This window comes from Protopterus annectens, chromosome 5.part0 (assembly GCF_019279795.1).
Source record: "Protopterus annectens isolate FY-2018-M chromosome 5.part0, PAN1.0, whole genome shotgun sequence".
In the NCBI taxonomy this organism is placed as follows: Eukaryota; Metazoa; Chordata; order Ceratodontiformes; family Protopteridae; genus Protopterus; species Protopterus annectens.
Genome location: NC_056735.1, coordinates 1,972,923,168 through 1,972,942,980, shown reverse-complemented (window position 1 = coordinate 1,972,942,980; position 19,813 = coordinate 1,972,923,168). Strand labels below are relative to the sequence as shown.

General features: G+C 43.6%; 1 protein-coding gene across 1 annotated transcript in view; it reads left to right on the top strand.

Annotated features, from left to right (window-relative positions):
• The window catches only part of PIBF1 (progesterone immunomodulatory binding factor 1), a 2,608,929-nt gene that overhangs the window by 265,480 nt on the left and 2,323,636 nt on the right, over positions 1–19,813 (top strand). The window contains 1 exon segment of the mRNA XM_044071741.1: positions 11–111. Within this exon segment, the coding sequence (XP_043927676.1) occupies positions 11–111 (101 nt within the window).

Here is a 19,813-nt window from a genome sequence, read left to right as displayed (position 1 = left end):
ATTTATGTAGATTGAGGAGCTGGAAGAAAAGCTGAATGATGCCCTTCATCAGAAGCAGCTGTTATCCTTGCGTTTGGACAACCAGTTGAAGTTACAGCAGGATGAATCCAGGTCTGTGCATTGTGCAAAGAGGGAGTATGCATGCATATGTCATGCTCTACCTCAGTGTCTTGCTTTCTCTTTTTATTTTAATTTGTGTGTGTCGTTGTGTCTGTGTAAATTCAACTTCAGGTTGCAAATAATGTCTAATTATTTGCCATCCTTTTATGTGATGCCTGTTTTTTCAAAGTAAGTTAGACTAACACATTGTTCGTCAAAGTATTTTTCACATCCACAGTGTAGGGGATGACTCTGTTGTCTTTAGTTCTTTTAAATTTTGAGCCATTAAACTGTAGAGTATTTTGCAGATTTTTTTTATGAATCATTGTTGCGTTAGTATTCCTTTTATATAGAATGTAGCCACAGGCTGAAGTTCACCCAAACTGCCAGACTCCCAAAACTGTGTGTCTAGATATGTCAGCTGAGCTCTTGCTCACAGAACACAAGGCTGCATCTTGTTTAACAGGACTTCAGCCCACATCATCTTAAGTTCTTTTATGCCACAGGCATGTATTTGTTCAGTATTATGTGAGTTTGCAGTTGCTCATTTTAAGTTTAGGCCACAGTACTCATGTTTTGAAGAGTCTATTAAAGATAAATGACTTAGTGGAGAATTTGTATGTATTTTATTACTTCTATTCTTATTGTCTAGTTTTTGGGCTTACCAGGAGATTTTCATCAAATCCATGTCCAGATTCCAGGGTATGCCTGAAGAGTAGGTGTGAGTGCAGATGACAAATAGGAGAGTTTCATATTTTGGTTGATTGCTTATGTATGTGTTTGTTTTACATGAAAAAACTGAAGAAACAGAGAAACCACCCTTGTGTATGGTTGATGCAGAAGAAATTAGATGGCACGATGCAAGCATCTGAACAGTCTTCTATGTCTTTAGGTGAAGCACTCTACTACAAGAAGGTGCTTAAAATGGAGTACCGTAGCAGAAAGGTTGAAGAGAAGAGCCTTCAAAGAGATATCGACGGAAAGTTAAGGTTAGCAGTGTCCCATGGGCCTGAGGATGTCCCAGTGAATGATGTTGATGTCCTCCTATTCAATGTTGCAGTATTCTTTACATGTGGGAAGTCCTCCACCACAGAGACGTCGCACATATATGCTGACAACGAAAGCCATAAAAGGATGTCCGTATGAACAATCCTCAGAACTGTAATGCCCCAGAAGGAACACCAGACCTTTTGTACTTAGTTCATATCATCCACGAAGGGCAAGTGTAGATGTGTAAGGCAGATTCCACATAAAGACAACCACAGTCTTTGTCTTTTCTGCTTAGGCCCCAATCACGACCATTGCTCTTGTTACATCTGTCAGACCTTAGTCCCTAAAACTTTAAGTAGCCAACTTTCACCTTTGAATCTTTATTTAGATAATCAATGATGTAAACATCTGGCTAAGGACATTATGGAGGGTTCCACGGGTCCTTCGGCTGAGACGATTTTGAAGAGGAAGGTTAGTAAGCCTACGTCTGAAACCTCTTTGGCTGCGTCTCTTTCCACTGATGTATCCTTTAAGGTTAGTGAAGACCTGGTGTTACGCTTGGAGGTTGGGTTTGGTTCCTTGGCGGGTATCTCATTGGAAGCAGTTAAGGAGTCTGACCTAGGCATGTCCTCAGAGGCAGTGCAGACATCCATTTTAGATGGACAAGGAGAACCATGGGTCATTGTGCTTGCGGGCCCTAGGGACGTACCTCCTACTCCAGTTAGGGAACAGATTTATGAGTCAGTCGCAGAAGTTAAGTCTACATCAGGTTCTTCCATATCTCATCATGCAGAAATGCATGTTAAGAAAACACAGAAAACCAGGCAGTCTGAAGCCCCTTCCTCTCCTCAGTCTGACTGGGATACTTTCTCTCAGGGCTGATTAAGGCTTTAATGGCTTTGAAGCCTTCCTCTGCTGTTTCTGTTCCTTCTTTCACATCCTCTCCAGTTCAAAGAGTTAGGGAACAGGTATTATCTGATGATGATGATTCTTCCTCTGATGAGGATTTTTTTAGCATATTCTACACAAATGACTTCCCCATTACAATATCCCTCTCCAGAGAAGGAGCCCAGTGGGGGGATTCCCAGTAGAAGAGATTTCTTTTGGGGAGACCATTAATAAAATGAGGGAATTTTTTTAAGTGGGACTGCTCACAGATTTCAGAAGAGCAAAAAAGGCATTATGACCTTCTACAAATGGAAGTTCCTTCCCCTTCTGCTGTGGTTTCTGTTTTGCCAGCCTTATTGGATACTTTATCTTCCTCTTCTAAGGCCCCTGACTCACAGGCTGCTGCTCCAAAAAGGCCTGGTAGGTTCTACAAGGTGCCTGATGACTGTAAGATGTTCATTGTGTTTCACTGTTGCAGTCATTACACTTGGGTTATCCTGCTGGCATGCTACCCTCAGTCAGCCCGAATTCCAAAGTCCTGGTCCGGCGTCTGTTGCTGTCGCCTTTTCCCTGACATCAGTGCGCCAGGGGTATACAAGATGCAGTCGACGCCATTTTCTTTAGTCTTTCTTGCCATACTGTGCCCGAAGCAAAAGCAGTTCGCAAGTGCCGGTCGGCTGACTCCTGAGATTTTCGAAATTGAATTTCAGAATCAAAGTCTTCAATAAAGCTAAGTACCCCGTTGGGGAAACTTTTTCTTGCTCCAGACCGATGTCAGTAAAAGTTAACAATTGTATTTCTTGTGGGAAGCAAATACCTCATAAGGATTTTCACTCTTACTGTATTCCTTGCCTAGGACCTGACCAGGACGTTGCTAGTTGTCGGTTTTGTGCTAGATTCAACCAACGCACTATTAAGTGTCGGTTTGATTTTGCTTTACATTACTTTGGCTGAAGGTTTAACTACATAATGCCGTCGGAACAACCGATGACCGGAATTCATAAAAAACGCGAAGACAAAGAAAAGGACAGGCATCCGAGGTCCAAAACCGACGACGAAGCCTCTTCTAGGCCAGTCGCCGGTTCGCCGGTTCTCAGTGAGGCACTTTCGCAGCCCCTGACACCTGCTACCTCAGAGCCACAGGCCGCCTCCGATTCACACGTGGAGACAACTAGGCCTCTGGAAACTCACGGTATTGGGCCTGCAGAAACTATTCCCTCAGATGGGTCCGGAGCCGCTGAGCAGGCATCGGCTTCTGAGGGTGTATTCAGACCTACACAGCTTACTATCAAGTCCACTTCAGCAGCCAAGGCAAAGTCTAAAACACCATTAAAGACAAAGAAACAAGTACAGCATTCTCCTGGACAGTCATCCATGCCAAAGAAACAGATGCTTAAAATGGCCGAGGACCTAATTACTTTTATCAGGGGTTCTCATCCCCCTCCTGAGGCCTAGGCAAGACACTGACTATGATTCCTCTGACAAGGTTTCTATTTCCTCTGATTCCTCTTCAAAACGGGGATATCCTCTTCCTTCCTGTGAGGACTCTGGCGTTTGTAAAAATATTACTAATTTGCTTAGGGTACAAAGTAAACAAAAAGAAATCAAAACTAGTGCCCTCTCAAGAGATAATATTCCTGGGAGCAAGCTTAAATACAACTGCTGAGATTGCTTATCCCATGCCAGACAAGCAAAGACAACTGAGTCATTACTTTCAGATGATGACAACAAAGACCCAGCTACCTGCAAGAAAAATTCTGCAGGCTTTGGGCTTCATGGCATCCTGCATCCTGCTAATTCCATATGCAAGACTGCATATGAAGAAGCTACATTGGTACCTAAAAAGTGTTTGGACTCAACATTGCCACAGCCTGGAAACAATAATAACTCTTATTCCCTGCCTGCAACAGGAGTTTCGATGGAGGGCACTGGCCTGTCACCACAACAAGGGACAGCCTTTCACTCTACCCACATCCAGGCAGACACTATCAACAGATGCATCGGATTATGCCTGGGGGGGCACACATGGCAGGAAAATGTATTCAGGGCACATGGCCCGCGGACCAAATGCATTTTCACATCAATCAAAAAGAGATGCTAGCTGTGCAGAATGCCCTGACAGCCTTCAAGGATCTAATACATCCAGGACAACTATTACTAAAGACGGACAATACTACAGTTATGTGGTACATAAACAAGCAAGGGGGCACACATTCCTACCCCCTCTGCAGGCAGGCCATGACTTTGTGGAACACAGCACTGACCTATCGAGTACATCTGCAGGCACAATTCCTGCCAGGAAAGAAAAATACTCTGGCAGACGAACTAATCAGAAACCTCATGGACCCTCATGAGTGGAAACTAAATCCACAGGTCTTCAGCATGATAACAAGGAAATGGGGATGCCCAGACATAGATCTTTTTGCCTCCCCTCACAACTGTCAACCACTGAGATTCTGCACAAGGACTTATCACTCACAAGCATGGAAAGTGGATGCTCTATCATTCGAAAACCCTAACAGTTTATGCCTTTCCACCACTGCCTCTCCTTCCCAAGGTGCTCCTAAAAGTCAGACAAGAGAAGCCAAAAATGATTTTGATTGCCCCAGACTGGCCACGCCAGCACTGGTACCCAATCCTAAAGAGCTTGTTTCAAGGCCCAGCCTGGAGTTTACCTCAAATTCCTCATCTTCTGACTCAACAAAACAATCAGATCCTGCACAGCCAACTCAGAACCTTAAATCTGGCTGCATGGCAGAAAATATAACCACTCAGAACACACCTCTCTCTAAAGCTGTTATGGATGTCATTTTGGAAGCCAGGAGGCCCAGCACCAGGAAATCCTATGCAGAAAAATAGAAGAGATTCTGTGCTTGGAACCAGGCAGGACTTGAACCACTTGTTCCAAATGTTCCTCAGATTTTACAATACCTAACTGAGATTCTGGACAAAGGCCTATCCTTCTCATCAATTAAGATCCATGCCTCTGCCATTTCGGCTCATTACAATACGGAACCTCCTATTTTCTCTCATCCACTGCTAAGACAGTACCTCAGAGGGGCAAAAAACATAAGACCCCAAGGAGAGCACCGATACCTACATGGGACCTCAACTTTGTTTTAGAAAAGCTCACACTGCCTCCTTTTGAGCCAGCCAATACAGCTGATATAAAATTCTTATGGAAAACTGCTCTGCTCTTAGCAGTAACTTCAGCAAGAAGAGTCTCAGAGTTACAAGCATTAATGGCAGTGGAACCTTTTATCATTTTTCATCCGGACAGGGTTTCTCTAAGGACAAACCCAACATTTATGCCAAAGGTGGTATCCAGTGTGGCTCTTAAACAAACCATTCATTTGCCAACATTTTATCCAAATCCCCAGAATAAAGGGGAGAGACTTCTGCACTCTTTGGACATACACAGGCAACTGCGCTTCTACTTGGACAAAACAAAAGCTTTCAGAAAAACTGAGCAACTGTTTGTAGCATATGCTGCAGGATCACAAGGAAAGGCTATTTCAAAACAGACTATTTCAAAATGGATAGGACACTGTATTCGTTTCTGTTATGCACAGCATGGCAAGTAAGTGCCTAAGAATATTAGGCCACATTCTACCAGGGCAGCAGCCACTTCAGCAGCCTTTCTCAGAGGAGTACCAACCAAGGAAATTTTGGAGGCTGCAACTTGGAGTTTAGTGCACACTTTTACCAAGCACTACCACTTACCTCTTTACTCTAAATCCAGAGCAGGCTTTGCCACTGCAGTTCTGCAGGGCCTCATAGCGACTCCTAATCCTATTTAGACCCAGCCGCCCAACCTCAGCTTTGAGATTCAACCCAAGTGTAATGACTGCAACAGTGGAACATGAAGAACATAGTACAGTTGTGTACCTACCATAAATGTAGATGTTCGAGTGTATTCAGTGTTGCAATCCAGGTTACCCACCCACCATCCCCCTTTCTTTGCTGGGACTTATCTATACTTCTGTATCCTGTACAACCTATGTGGTGTATTTGCTTGTAGATGAAGGTATTGTTTATTTTAGTGTATGTTTTTTATAAGCAATGTGTATTGCCTACCTTCTCGGGGGCACCTGACATCTGGGGTAAGAAAAACTGAAGAAAATGGCGTCAGCTGCATCTTATATACCCCTGGCGCACGGACGTCAGGGAAGAGGCGACAGCAACTGACGCCGGACCAGGACTTTGGAATTCAGGCCGACTGAGGGTAGCCTGCCAGCAGGATAACCCAAGTGTAATGACTGCAACAGTGAGTACACTCGAACATCTACATTTATGGTAGGTACACAACTGTACTTTCTTGTATAAGTGTCATTTGGCTGATCCAACAGTTGTTTCCATTGCTTCAGACAGGTCTTCCAGGTTGTCTCCTTCCTCAAAACTACTTCCCTTAGATCGAGAGTAAAATTCTGGAAAGACTTGGTAAGAAAGTTTATACTTCCTCCACTTTAGCCATCAGAGCTATGAATTACCAAACTCATATATCCAGCTGTTAATTGGCACTGCTTTCTCAGGCCTCTCAAGCTGTTGCTCAACTTCCAGATTCTGACATTAAAAACAAGTTATGTCTCTTTTAACAGTTTCTTCTCAAGTGTCTAGACATTCAGTTAAATGCAGTTATGATGCTGTTGAGGCATCCTCCAGAGCAGCTGCGTCTGGTTCTGTACTTAGGAGGCTTTAACCATTGCCAGATGACATTAAAGAAAAATTGTTGGATGCACCTCTAGATAAATCTGCTCTTTTTGGTTCTGCAGCTGCAGACTTATTTAAGTCCTTGCAAGAGAAGGGTAAAGAAGTTCAAGATTTGAAGCACCTTTTTGTTTCTCCTCTTCCAAAGTTCCACAGGAATTTTCCTTATAAAACATCCTTTGTTAGAAGACTAGCATGACCATCTTCCTCCTCTGCTTCCTCTTTTAGACCTAAAAAGACTGCTAGGAGACCTCAACAATCTAAGACTTCTACCTCTGCAACTTCCTCCCTGCAGTCCTTTCCAGCCAGCCCAAGTACTCTGTGACTACCAGTCTCTTCCAAGTCTTACCCATCTATCTCTTTGCCTCTCTCTCTTTTCCAGCTTGGGCAAGGATCACTCAGGATGTTCATCGTGTTTAACTGCTGCAGTCATTACTCTTGGGTTATCCTGCTGGCAAGCTACCCTCAGTCGGCCAGAATTCCAAAGTCTAGATCCGGCGTCGGTTGCTGTCGCCTCTTCCCTGATGTCAGTGCGCCAGTGGTATAAAAGATGCAGCCGACGCCATTTTCTTCAGTCTTTCTTGCCGCGCGGTGCCTGAAGCAAAAGCAGTTCGCAAGTGCCTGTCGGCTGACTCCTGAGATTTTCGAAATTGAATTTCAGAATCAAATTCTTCAATAAAGCTAAGTACCCTGTTGGGGAAACTTTTTTCTTGCTCCAGACAGATAGAAAAAGTTAACAATTGTATTTCTTGTGGGAAGCAAACGCCTCATAAGGATTTTCACTCTTACTGTATTCCTTGCCTAGGCCCTGATCACAATGTTGCTAGCTGTCGGTTTTGTGCTAGATTTAACCAATGCACTATTAAGCGTCGGTTCGATTTTGCATTTCATTACTTTGGCTGAAGATTTAATTATATAATGTCGTCGGAACAGCCGACGACCGGAGTTTACAAAAAACACAAGGACAAGGAAAAGGATAGGCATCCGAGGTCCAAAACCGACGACAGGGCCTCTGCCAAGCCAGTCGCCGGTTCTCAGTGAGGCGCTTTCGTAGCCCCTGGCGCCTGCTACCTCAGAGCCACAGGCTGCTTCCGACTCCCACGTGGAGCCGACTGGGCCTCTGGATATTCAAGGTATTGGGCACTCGGAAATCATTCCCTCAGATAGGTCCGGAGCCGCTGAGCAGGCATCAGCTTCTGAGGGTGTCTTCAGACCTACACAACTATATATTAAGCCATCTTCAGCTTCAAAGACAAAGAGTAAAGCAGCTCTAAAGACAAAGAAACAAGTACAGCATTCTCCTACTCAGTCTACCATGCCTAAAAAACATATGCTCAAAATGGCCGAAGACCTAATTACTTTGATCAGGGGCTCTCATCCTCCGCCTGATAAGAGGCCTAGGCAAGAGACAGAGTATTATTCTTTTGATTAGGTTTCTATTTCCTCTGATTCCTCTTCTGAACAGGATTATTCCATGCTTCCCTATGAGGATTCTGATGCTGAAGAATCCATTCCTTCAGCCTCTCCTCCTGAGGATTATTCTTCTGGGGAAACCCTGCATACCATGAGGGTGCATTTCTACTGGGAGAGCCAAGATTATTCTGAATCTAAGAAAAGGCTCAGAGACTTTCTGCTACTTCCTCAGCACAGACCCCTTGGTATTCCACCTGTTTTAGACATTGTAGATGATGTATTTTCAGAGTCTGGCCTGTCCCCACTGACTCTTTACCCCCTGCACCTGCTAAGCCAGACAAATACTACAGGGTTCCGGATTCTTATAAATTCCTATATAAAAACCCTGCTGCTGATCCAGAAACTATATCTCAGGGTCCCAAAGGGGTTAAAGCCTCCACTGCAAAAAAACCCTGTCCCCTCTGATAGGGATTCTAGGGCTCTAGACAGATGGGGGGAAAAAAGTATACACTTCTGCTACCTTGGCTGTAAGGGCTTTAAATTGTCAGTTTCATATGCTTAAATATCAGCAATATTTAATGTCACTGCTTAAACAGAAATTGTCGACAAATACTGAATGTTCCGAGAACAAGGAATTGCAGAATTTATTGCATTCAGCTGAACAAGTGGGAAAGCATACTTTGCAATGTGGTTAATGATTCACTGGAGGCCTCGTGCAGGGCCGCTGTCACAGGTTCTGTTATTAGAAGGCATGCTTGGTTAAAGGAACAGAATCTGCCTGATCATGTTAAAGCAAAATTATTAGATGCACCATTGCAGCATGATACTTTGTTTGGTACTAAAGCAGAAAAGGTTTTGAAAAAAATTGAGGATAAAGCAAAATCCATGCAGACAGTCAAGGATTTCTTACAGGTACATCCACCCAGGTTTAGCAGGAACTGGACTTTTAAAAATTGGTCCTTTCCAGTGTCAGACGGACCACAAAGAGGCAGATACAGGCGTCCCAGAGGCAGATCTCAGCCCCAAAGTTCATTCAGGCCTAAACAATGGGGTGCTCCTACCTCTAAAAGCAGAGAAGACAAATCACAACCTTACAGGAAACAGTCCCAATGACTTTCCTCTGCCAGACCAAGCACTTTTCTTTTGGCAGCCCCCTTAGGGGGAAAACTAGCACTTTTTTCATCAAATTGGCAAATGATTACCCAAGACAAATGGATCCTGAACATAGTGTCCCAAGGATACAGGTTCCATTTTCACACTCTACCAAGGTCAAAAGGTATGCCAGACCTGCCACCCAATCAATGGGCAGAGGCACAAAAACTAATTACAGCCCTCATGGACATGAGGGCCATTCAGCAAGTACAACAACAAGAGCAGGGGCAAGGATTTTACTCCAGACTTTTCCTAGTACCCAGGAAGGACAGAACCTGGAGGCCAGTACTGGACCTGTCTATACTAAATACGTTTCTGGAAGTACCAAAATTCAAGATGTTGACTCTACAGCAGCTACTGCCCATGCTTTGCAAGAAGGCTTGGCTCATAACTTTGAACCTAAAAGAGGCATACCTGCATGTCCCAGTCAGACAGTCTTGGAGAAGATACCTCAGATTCATAGCTGGCTCAGTGCATTACCAATTCTCTGCACTGCCCTTTGGCTTATCTACTGCGCCCAGGGTCTTCACAAAGTGCCTGGCACCAGTAATTGCATTTTGCAGACAAAGAGGAATTCAAATACATCCCTACTTGGATGACTGCCTAATTCAACCAGAGAACAAAGACATTCTTCTAAAGCATCTGGCGTTTGTAAAAAGATTATTCACTGGCCTAGGGTACACAGTAAACGAAAAGAAATCAAAACTAGTGCCCTCTGAGGAGATAATATTCCTGGGTGCAAGCTTAAATACAACTGCCCAGATGGCTTATCTCACGCCAGACAAGCAAAAGCAACTGACTTCTTACTTCAAGAAATTGGCAACAAAAACCCACTTATCTGCAAGGAAAATCCTGCAGGCCCTGGGTTTCATGGCATCCTGCATTCTACTAATTCCTTATGCCAGACTGCATATGAGGAAACTACAATGGTATCTAAAAAGTGTTTGGACTCAGCATTGTCACAGCCTGAAGACAGTAATTGCACTCATTCCCTGCCTGCAACAGGAGTTTCGATGGTGGGGAGAAGCCTGTCACCACAACAAGAGTCTGCCATTCAGTTTACCCACAACCAGACAGACACTGACAACGGATGCATCAGATTATGCCTGGGGGTCCATATGGCAGGAAAATGTATTCAGGGCGCATGGCCTGCAAACTAGATGCATCTTCACATCAATCAAAAATGGATGCTAGCTGTTCAAAATGCCCTGACAGCTTTCAAGGACCTGCTTCATCCAGGACAACTACTGATAAAGACGGACAATACTACGGTCATGTGGTACATAAACAAACAGGGAGGTACCCATTCCTACCCTCTCTGCAGACAAGCAATGACCTTATGGGACACAGCATTGGCTTTTCAAATTCACCTGCAAGCACAATTCCTGCCAGGAAAAACAAATACTCTGACAGACGAACTAAGCAGAAACCTCATGGATCCCCACGAATGGAAACTGGATCCCCAAGTCTTCAGCATGATAATAAGGAAATGGGGATGCCCAGACATAGATCTATTTGCCTCCCTTCACAACTGCCAATTGCAGAAATTTTGCACAAGGACTTATCACAAGCAAGCTGGAAAAATCTAACAGTATATGCCTTTCCTCCACTGCCTCTCCTTCCCAGGGTACTCCTAAAGGTCAGACAAGAGAAGCCAAAAATGATACTGATTGCACCAGACTGGCCACGCCAGCACTGGTACCTAGTCCTAAAGAGCTTGTCTCAAGGTCCAGCATGGATATTGCCTCAAAATTCTCACTTGCTGACCCAACAAAACAATCCAATCCTGCACATCCAAATCAGGATCTTAAATCTGGCAGCATGGCAGATAATGTAACCATTCAGAACACTCCTCTTTCAAAAGCTGTTATGGATGTTATCTTGGAGGCCAGGAGGCCCAGTACCAGAAAATCTTGTGCAGAAAAATGGACGAGATTCTGTGCTTGGAACCAGGAACAAGGCATTGACATGTGTGTACCAAATATACCTCAGATTTTACAATACCTAACTGAGATGCTGAACAAAAGCCTTTCTTTCTCATCAATTAAGATTCATGCCTCTGCCATTTCAGCCCATTACAATACGGAACCACCTATCTTTTCTCATCCTTTAATAAGGCAGTACCTCAGAGGGACCAAAAACATTAGGCCTCCAAGGAGAGCACCAATTCCGGGCTGGGACCTAAATTATGTTTTGGAAAAACTCACACTGCCTCCTTTCAAGCCAGCTTCAACAGCAGATATAAAAATTTTATCCTGGAAAACAGCTCTACTCCTAGCAATAACCTCTGCAAGGCAAGTCTCAGAGTTACAAGCACTCATGGCTGTGGAACCTTTTATCATTTTTCATCCAGACAGGGTTTCTCTGAGGACAAATCCTACATTCATGCCTAAGGTGGTATCCAGTGTGGCCCTCAACCAAACCATTCACTTGCCTACCTTTTATCCAAATCCACAGAACAAGGGTGAGAAAATTCTGCATTCTTTGGACATACACAGGCAGTTACGTTTCTACTTGGACATAACTAAAGCTTTCAGAAAAACTGAGCAACTTTTAGTGTCATATGCTGCAGGATCACAAGGAAAGGCTGTCTCAAAACAGACTATTTCTAAATGGATAGGCCATTGCATCCATTTCTGCTATTTTCAACATGGCAAATCCGTGCCTAAGGGCATTAGGCCTCATTCCACCAGAGCAGCAGCCACTTCAGCAGCCTTCTTCAGAGGAGTACCAACCAAAGATATCTTAGAGGCTGCTACTTGGAGTTCAATGCACACTTTCACAAAGCACTACCACTTACCTCTTTACTCTAAGTCCAGAGCAGCCTTTGCCACTGCAGTTCTGCAGGGCCTCATAGCCTCTCCTAATCCTATTTAGCCCAGCCACCCATCCTCAGCTTTGGGATTCAACCCAAGAGTAATGACTGCAACAGTGAAACACGATGAACATAGTACAGTTGTGTACCTACCATAAATGTAGATGTTCGAGTGTATTCACTGTTGCAGTCCAGGTTACCCACCCACCATCCCCCTTCTCTTTGCTGGGACTTTTCTGCATTTCTCTATCCTATACAACCTATTTGGTGTATTTGCTTGTAGACAAAGGGAATGTTATTTTTGTGCATACATTTTTATTGGCATATTTTTTCAGCCTACCAATTTTTGGGCTACTGACATCTGGGGCAAGAAAAACTGAAGAAAATGGCGTTGGCTGCATCTTTTATACCCCTGGCGCACTGACGTCAGGGAAGAGGCGACAGCAACAGACGCCGGACCTAGACTTTGGAATTCTGGCCGACTGAGGGTAGCCTGCCAGCAGGATAACCCAAGAGTAATGACTGCAACAGTGAATACACTCGAACATCTACATTTATGGTAGGTACACAACTGCACTATTCTTTGGTTCTTTCCATTGTCCAACAGGGATATTTCATGACTTGGAACCCCCCCCCCTTCCATCGGAGTTCCACTGCCCCCCACAGACCAGTTGAATTTGTTTCCAGACTTTCTAAACGAGTTACTTTCTCAAGGCAAAATTCAGCAGGTGCCAGTGAACCAGAGAGACCAGTTTTGGATTTTTTCCAATATTCCTAAAAGTACCATCTTTCCATATGATGTCTGTAGAGACTTTGTTTCCCCTGATGCCCCCTCAGTCTTGCATGGCTTCTGTAGGCATCAGAGATGCTTTACCTTCACATCCTCATCCATCCTCTCTACAGGAAATATTTACGTTTCTCTGTGATTTCCTTGCATTTTCAGTTCTCTGCCTTGCCTTTTGAATCTTCAGCTGTACCAAGGGTATTCACCCGTGTCCCCTTCACAAGACCACATCTTTCTAGGGTGCAAATTCAAAACAGACCTTATGATTGTTTTTCTTCCAACAGACAAGATTCAGTCCCTTACTTCCTTCTTCGAAAACCTGCCTCTCTCCTCCATTACAGCCAGGGAGTTTATGAGACTTCTAGGTTTTATGGCATCCACAGTACCCATGATGCCTCTTGCAAAACTCCATGGGTTCATAGATTAGTAATAGGCTAACTGCCATTGTCAGCCATTTTCAACTTAGCCAGTTACCCCATGTGAGAATCAAACCCTGCATCTTATGTTTGTAAGGTAAACACCTTAACCATTATGCCAACCTCCAGCCTCCTCCACATGAGGAAATTTCAGTGGTACCTAAAATCAGTTTGTATGCAGCACGCTTACCCTCTGGAGTTTGTGATCCCTTTTCTCCCATGCCGAAAAACTGAGTTTCTTTGGTGGATTCAGCAACTTGCTCTGAATCCAAGACTTATTCTTCATGTGTCCCAGCCTACTCAACAGTTGTTCATGGATGTCTCCGACATAGGTTGAGGTTAACATTTGCATCAAAGAAGGTACAGGGCCTTTGGTCTCTTTCTCAAAGGAAAGAGCATATCATCATCAAGGAAATGAGGGCTCTTATACTAGCCCTGCCAACTTTTCACCCTTTCTTTGAACCAGGTCCTTTGAAAGTATTTATGGACAATACCACAGTTCTCTGGTTTGTCAACAAGCATGGGGGACAAAGTCTTGCCTGCCTTCTTTGCAGGTTAGCTCTTATGGCATGGGATTTGGCAGTTTAGTACACGGTGACTCTTCAAGTAGTTTATATCCCATCTGTTAAGAATATTGTGGCAGACACCAATAAGCAGTTCCATGACGCAATCCCACGAGTGGATGCTACACAGGGATGTGTTTCTGGACTTGGTCCATCAGTGGGGTACTCCTCTTCTGGATTTGTTTGCCTCACCTTTGAACAGCTTCCTCTGTTTTGCGCCAGACTCCCACATACTCTGGTTTGGAAGGTGGAAACCCTATCTTTTTCATGGAAGAGGATTTTTTATGCATTCCCCCCTTTCCTCTCATTCAGATTTCCTCTCATTCAAAGAGTCTTGCTGAAAATTCAGTAGGACAAACCAAAAATCTTGCTGGCGACTCCCTTTTGGCCAGGACAGCATTGGTTCCATCTTCTGCATTTAGCCAAGGGCAGTCATAACAAGTTACCTCACAGAGTGGACCTGCTCACACAAGACAATGGATCTCTGCTTCATCCACGTTCATCAGCCCTACAACTGACCCTGTGGGTGATCAACTTTTGATTTCGTTCATCACCTTTTTTCAGAGGATGTGCTTAGGGTTCATATCCAAATGGAAGAGGTTTTCAGTTTTCTGTCTTTTATGAAATATGGACCCACTTTCAGTGGATGCTCCAGTGGTTTTTTTCTTCCTTGTGAAAGTTACTTAACAATGGTTTGGCTTACTTGTCAGTGAAAGTTCACTTGTCAGTTATTTCTGATGTCTGAATCATCTCCACTTTTGTCTTCCAGATTGGAATTAAAATTTTTCTTAAAGGTGTCCTTCAAATTAAACCTCACAGGAAATCAGTTCCACCTTCTTGGGATTTGAATTATGTTTTAGAGAAGCCTACCGTGGCCCCCTTTGAACCTGCAGCCTCAGCTTCTTTAAAATTTTGTACTTGGAAAACAGTTCTTCTGTTAGCTTTAACCTCTGCTAGTAGAGTTTCTGAGATTCAAGCTTTGATGGCTTCTCCACCTTTTCTGGTTTTCCACAAGGACAGGTTCTCCTTGTGTACCAGTCCTTTTATGCCCATGGTGGTGAATGAGTTGTCTCTTAAGCAACCTATTCATTTGCCCACTTTTTTTCCTCTCCCAGTGAAAGGATCTTGGTTGTGCATAGACCTAGATTTTATTTGGATAAGACTAAGGCTACCAGAAAATCTGATCAGCTATTTGTTTCTTTTCATCCCAGGTCTCTGGGTTTGCCTGTCTCTAAACAGACAATTTCTTCTTGAATTTCAAAGGCTATTTTGTTTTGTTATGATTTCCATGGTAAGATTCTCTTCTCCTGTTAAGGCTCACTCCACTAGGTCTGTGGCTTCGTCGGGTGCATTCTTTAAAGGTCTGGATACTACCTCTATTTTAGAGGCTGCTACATGGTCTTCTGTGCATACTTTCACCAAACATTACAAGTTTGGCAGTATTTTACTAGATCTAGAGCCGGGTTTGCTAGAGCTATTCTCCATGGCTTTGTTGAAAGCTCTTCTGTTCAAAGCTTCTCTGCTCCTTCCTCCTCCCAGGTTTTTTTACTAAGCTTTGGTATTTCCCCACATGTAAAGAATACTGCAACATTGAATAGAAGGACATAGAAAAGTTGTGTAAAATCTGATCATAACCATAGATGTCCTTCTCTCCTATGTTGCAGTATTCTGTCCCTCCCCTCCAGTATCTTGTTTCTTTTCTTGGATGGCGTATTATTGTTCCATAGGTCTGGTGTTCCTTCTAGGACATTGCAGTTCTGAGGATTGTATGTGTGGATGTCCTTTTTTGGCTGATGATGTCAGCACATACGTGTGACATCCCACGTACCTTGCAGTAGCTAAACGCTGTTGTATGCTTACCAGATGTCTGGTTGCTTGGGTGGAGGACTTTCACCATGTAAAGAATACTGCAACATAGACAAGAAGGACATCTATGGTTATGGTAAGATTTTACACAACTATTCTTTATCCGGTTCCTGGTAGTGACATCTGATTTTGCAGTCAGCTTCTCTCCGAGCCCTTTAGAGATGGATATTGAGGCAGCTTCTCAGACTCCTTCCTGGGTAGAGTAGCTTAAGGAGAGGGTATGTTATTTTCTTCATCCGTTACTTTTTCAGCCCTCTAGCTGTATTATACAGTGGTATACCAGAAGAAAGGCTATTTTCCTATACTCTTAGAACTTCGGGAAGTGAGATCTTAAAAAGAGTTGTTATGATGGAATTCCAGAAGACATAGTTTAGTTGGGATTTTCAAAACCATGATCACCAGCATCCCTGGAGCGACTTAAGACTTGGACTGCAAGCTCATTCCCAGAATTAAACTTCAGTCTTGAATTTTTCAGGACCTCTAAAGGTTGGCAGAAGAACTTTTTTTAGCAGTGGCAGGGAGTATTGCAGCAGTCCCTGATATTGATGCTCTGGGAACAGAAGTATAGGAAAAGTGCTGTGGGGTCAACTGTTCATAATCAGCTTTGGACAGAGGTGGGGAGAGACTTTAGCTTACAGAACTCTGGGGGAAGACTTACTGTATACAGCTTTGATACTGTTTCTCTCTGGTTTTGACTTTGACAATGAAATGAAAATCTGTTTTGGTTTCCTGCCTGAAGTTGTTTCATTAGGTGAAATCCAAATGAGAGCACATTTGAAATGGGAGCTGAAGGAGGTGAAGAAGGTGTTGTATATCAAAATGATGTACCTTTATATCACCTTGACCTCGGAAAACCAAAACCTACAGAAATTCCTCCAGAACAACCATCTCTAGCAATTATTTCTCTGCCAAGTGTACCCTATTCTCCTTCACTGGGTCCCTTTGCTGACAGATCACTGTCTCCCTTTTTAGTTAGACCAAAGTCTCCCTCAGTGGTTTCCATCTGTTCTTCCAGGAGTCTCAATGAAGTTGACGTGGAGAGGTTGGTAATGATTCTTTGGGCCCAAGGTATGTCAATCACTCCATTGGCCTCCTACCCTTTTGAGTCAGGCACCAATTTCTTCCAGTTCTCCTGCTAAACTTCCTCCTCTAACCTCCACAGGTTCCTTAGAGTCTTTGGTTCCAAGCTTCCCAGAACTGACCATGTCAGTTCTGAACGTTTCTTTCTTTTCAGAGCAGACTATTACCCTTAGCACTTCTGTTGTGTCAGAACCAGAGTCCTCTCGAGGCTGCAGCCTAGCAGTCAGTTCCGAGGCATTCAGGTTTGCTCCCAGTTTTTTTTTTTTTTTTTTTTTTTCGCAGTCCCGGTGCCTTGGTGAGCCAGTGTGGATGTGCTCAGGCCTGACTTCAGTCTCAATGGGGACCTCCTCAGGATGGGGTGTGGCTTCAGAGCAGAGGTCTTCTTTTTCAGCCCCGAAGCATCCTTACTTTTCTGGTGGGTCAGCTTTCGAGGCCATGAAGAGGGCATTGGCTACTAGCAGTACCAGGTCAGTTCCTTCCTTTTTAGAGCCTCTGTCTCTGGCCATCTCGGGTCTGGAGCATCAACCAGCCCCTCCACAGGGACAATTGGTACTCTAACCTCAGGCTACCCAGTGGGGTACCCCTTCTTCTTCCAAACCTTCCCAGATGTTCCCCCTGAGGAGGTCCCTTGGAAGAAATCATGCAAGAGGCAGCACTTGGACTCTCTAGAAGAGTCTATCACAGAAGACATAGATTTTGATGAGGGCAAAGGGTCCTCCAGCTCACCTCCTGATGATATCTCCTTTGGAGACGTCCTGGAAATAGCATAGAGGTGGTTGGAAGTCCCTTAACCCTTCAACTGAGGAATTTGTGTACGTGAAGGCTTTTGGTACTGCACTTTTACTTCCTAGGTATCTCCACCTGCCGACAAGCTCCTTGAATTGCTCTCTCGTTGGGTGTGCAAGGCCCCTGATGCTACCGAGCCAATCCCCAAGAGACCAGATAAATCATTACAGCCCCAGAAGACAAGCCTTTTTGGACTAAGGGAGTTACTGTAGATGCCATGGTGGTAGCTGTGCCACTAAGAAGGAACTAGTGGAATAAAGTTACTGTAGTCATCACCCCAACAAGGAATTGCGGGCAATGGATAGTTTCGGGAAGCAAGTTTATGCTTCATTGACCTTTGCCTGGCAGTAGTAGCAGCTTACTTGAGATTGCAGAGATTGTGGGTGTTTCCATACATAGACGACTGGCTCATTTCCGCTACTACCAGGCAACTTCTACTAACAACAAAACAAAAGGTTCTACAGTTATTTGACCATCTAGGCATCACAGTCAACTTCGACAAATCCTTGTTGGAACCCACACAAAAGCTAACATTTATAGGAGTGTTTTTAGACACAAGAATGTCCATTGCCTCCTTCTCGATTGGAAACTATCCAGACTCGTGTCCATAGTCTGCTACAAAGAAACAGAGCTCCTGCATGACTAGTGCTTCAAGCATTAGGATCAATGGCATCCGCCATAACTTTTGTTCCCCATAGCCAGGTTTCACATCAGACTATTGCAATAGTTAGCAAATGCAAAAGCACTGACAGTACCACAGCCAAGAGATTTATTACAAATAAATTAAAATAAAATAAATAGATTCTCACAGTACAACGGTTAGCGCTTTCAGGGATCTACCCCTTCATCAGACAACAGTTGAAGTCCCACAATTCTTTATGTACTTTAAAATAGTCCCATGGTAATTTAAAAACTGCTACAATTACTCTAAATTTAAAATAGAAACACAGTAGCCAGTGCATCTACAAATGTTTAGCACAAATACCCTATACAAGTTAATAGTTCTAAAGAAACTATGTATATAGCAAAATTACATCTAAAGGTAATGTATAGAATATAAAAAAAAAAAAAAAAAATATATATATATATATATCTATATATATATATATATATATAAAATATATATATATATATCTATACACATATGTGTATGTACTTGTAAAAATGCATATATTAAAAAACCCACATGTAAAGACATATATAAACCTAAACCAAGAAAAATGTATATACACTATGTACATATATATGGAGACACGTAACGAATATATGCGTGTGTGTCAATGCCATTATTAATCACCAGCATATGCAAAAGTGATCCTATATGGTGGATTCATTCAAGCCAAGTTTGACAAGGGCACCCATTCATTCCCACTCAGCCCAAGGTCACAGTGATCACGGGCGCTTCTCAGCTTAGGTGGGGGTGGGGGGGCATTGCCAGGGAAAGACAGTCCAAGAGTCCAGTCTGCACATAAATGCTCTAGAGATGAGAGCAGCGCTGTTGGTATTGCAGTCATTTCAGGACTCTCTACCTGTAGTGATGATTGCAATTCAGACAGACGTGTCAGTGGTATAATACATCAATAAACAAGGGGGATCCAGATCTTACCCCTTATACTGAGAAGCCCTCAGAGTATGGCAGTGGGCGATCTCATCCAACCACTTTCTGATCGCAATGCATATTCCAGGGAAGTCCAGTGTGATAACAGACAAATTGAGCAGATGCTTTCTTCTACCTCATGAGTGGTCCCTCAATTCAAAAGTATCGGAAAGGTTTTTCCAAGTATGGAGCCAGGCTTTGTACAACCTTTTTGCCTCCCCCTCTGAACAGCAAATGCAGCAGCTACTTTGCCCTCATCCCCCCAGAGTGGAAATTACCATGGGATGCTCTTTTCCACAGTTGGCCACCCGGTCTCCATTATGCCTTTCCACCGACCTCTTTAATTCCCAAATTTCTACAGAAAACAGCCAAGTTGAAGAGTAAAGTCATCCTCATTAACTCACTTTTGGCCTCAGCAGATATGGTTCCTCTTCCTATGGCCTCACCTAGTTTGAAGACCATGGATTCTGCTTCCAGCTCTAGATCTCCTGTCACTCCCAATGGGCATCAGTCACCCAGGCATTACAACTCTCAAGCTGACAGCTTGGTATCTCAAGTTCCATTAGTGGCCAGACACAATATGCTTTCTTCCCCAGTTAAACACATACTTTTGGTGTCTCATAAACCATTTACTCGCATACTTTACACAAGTAAATG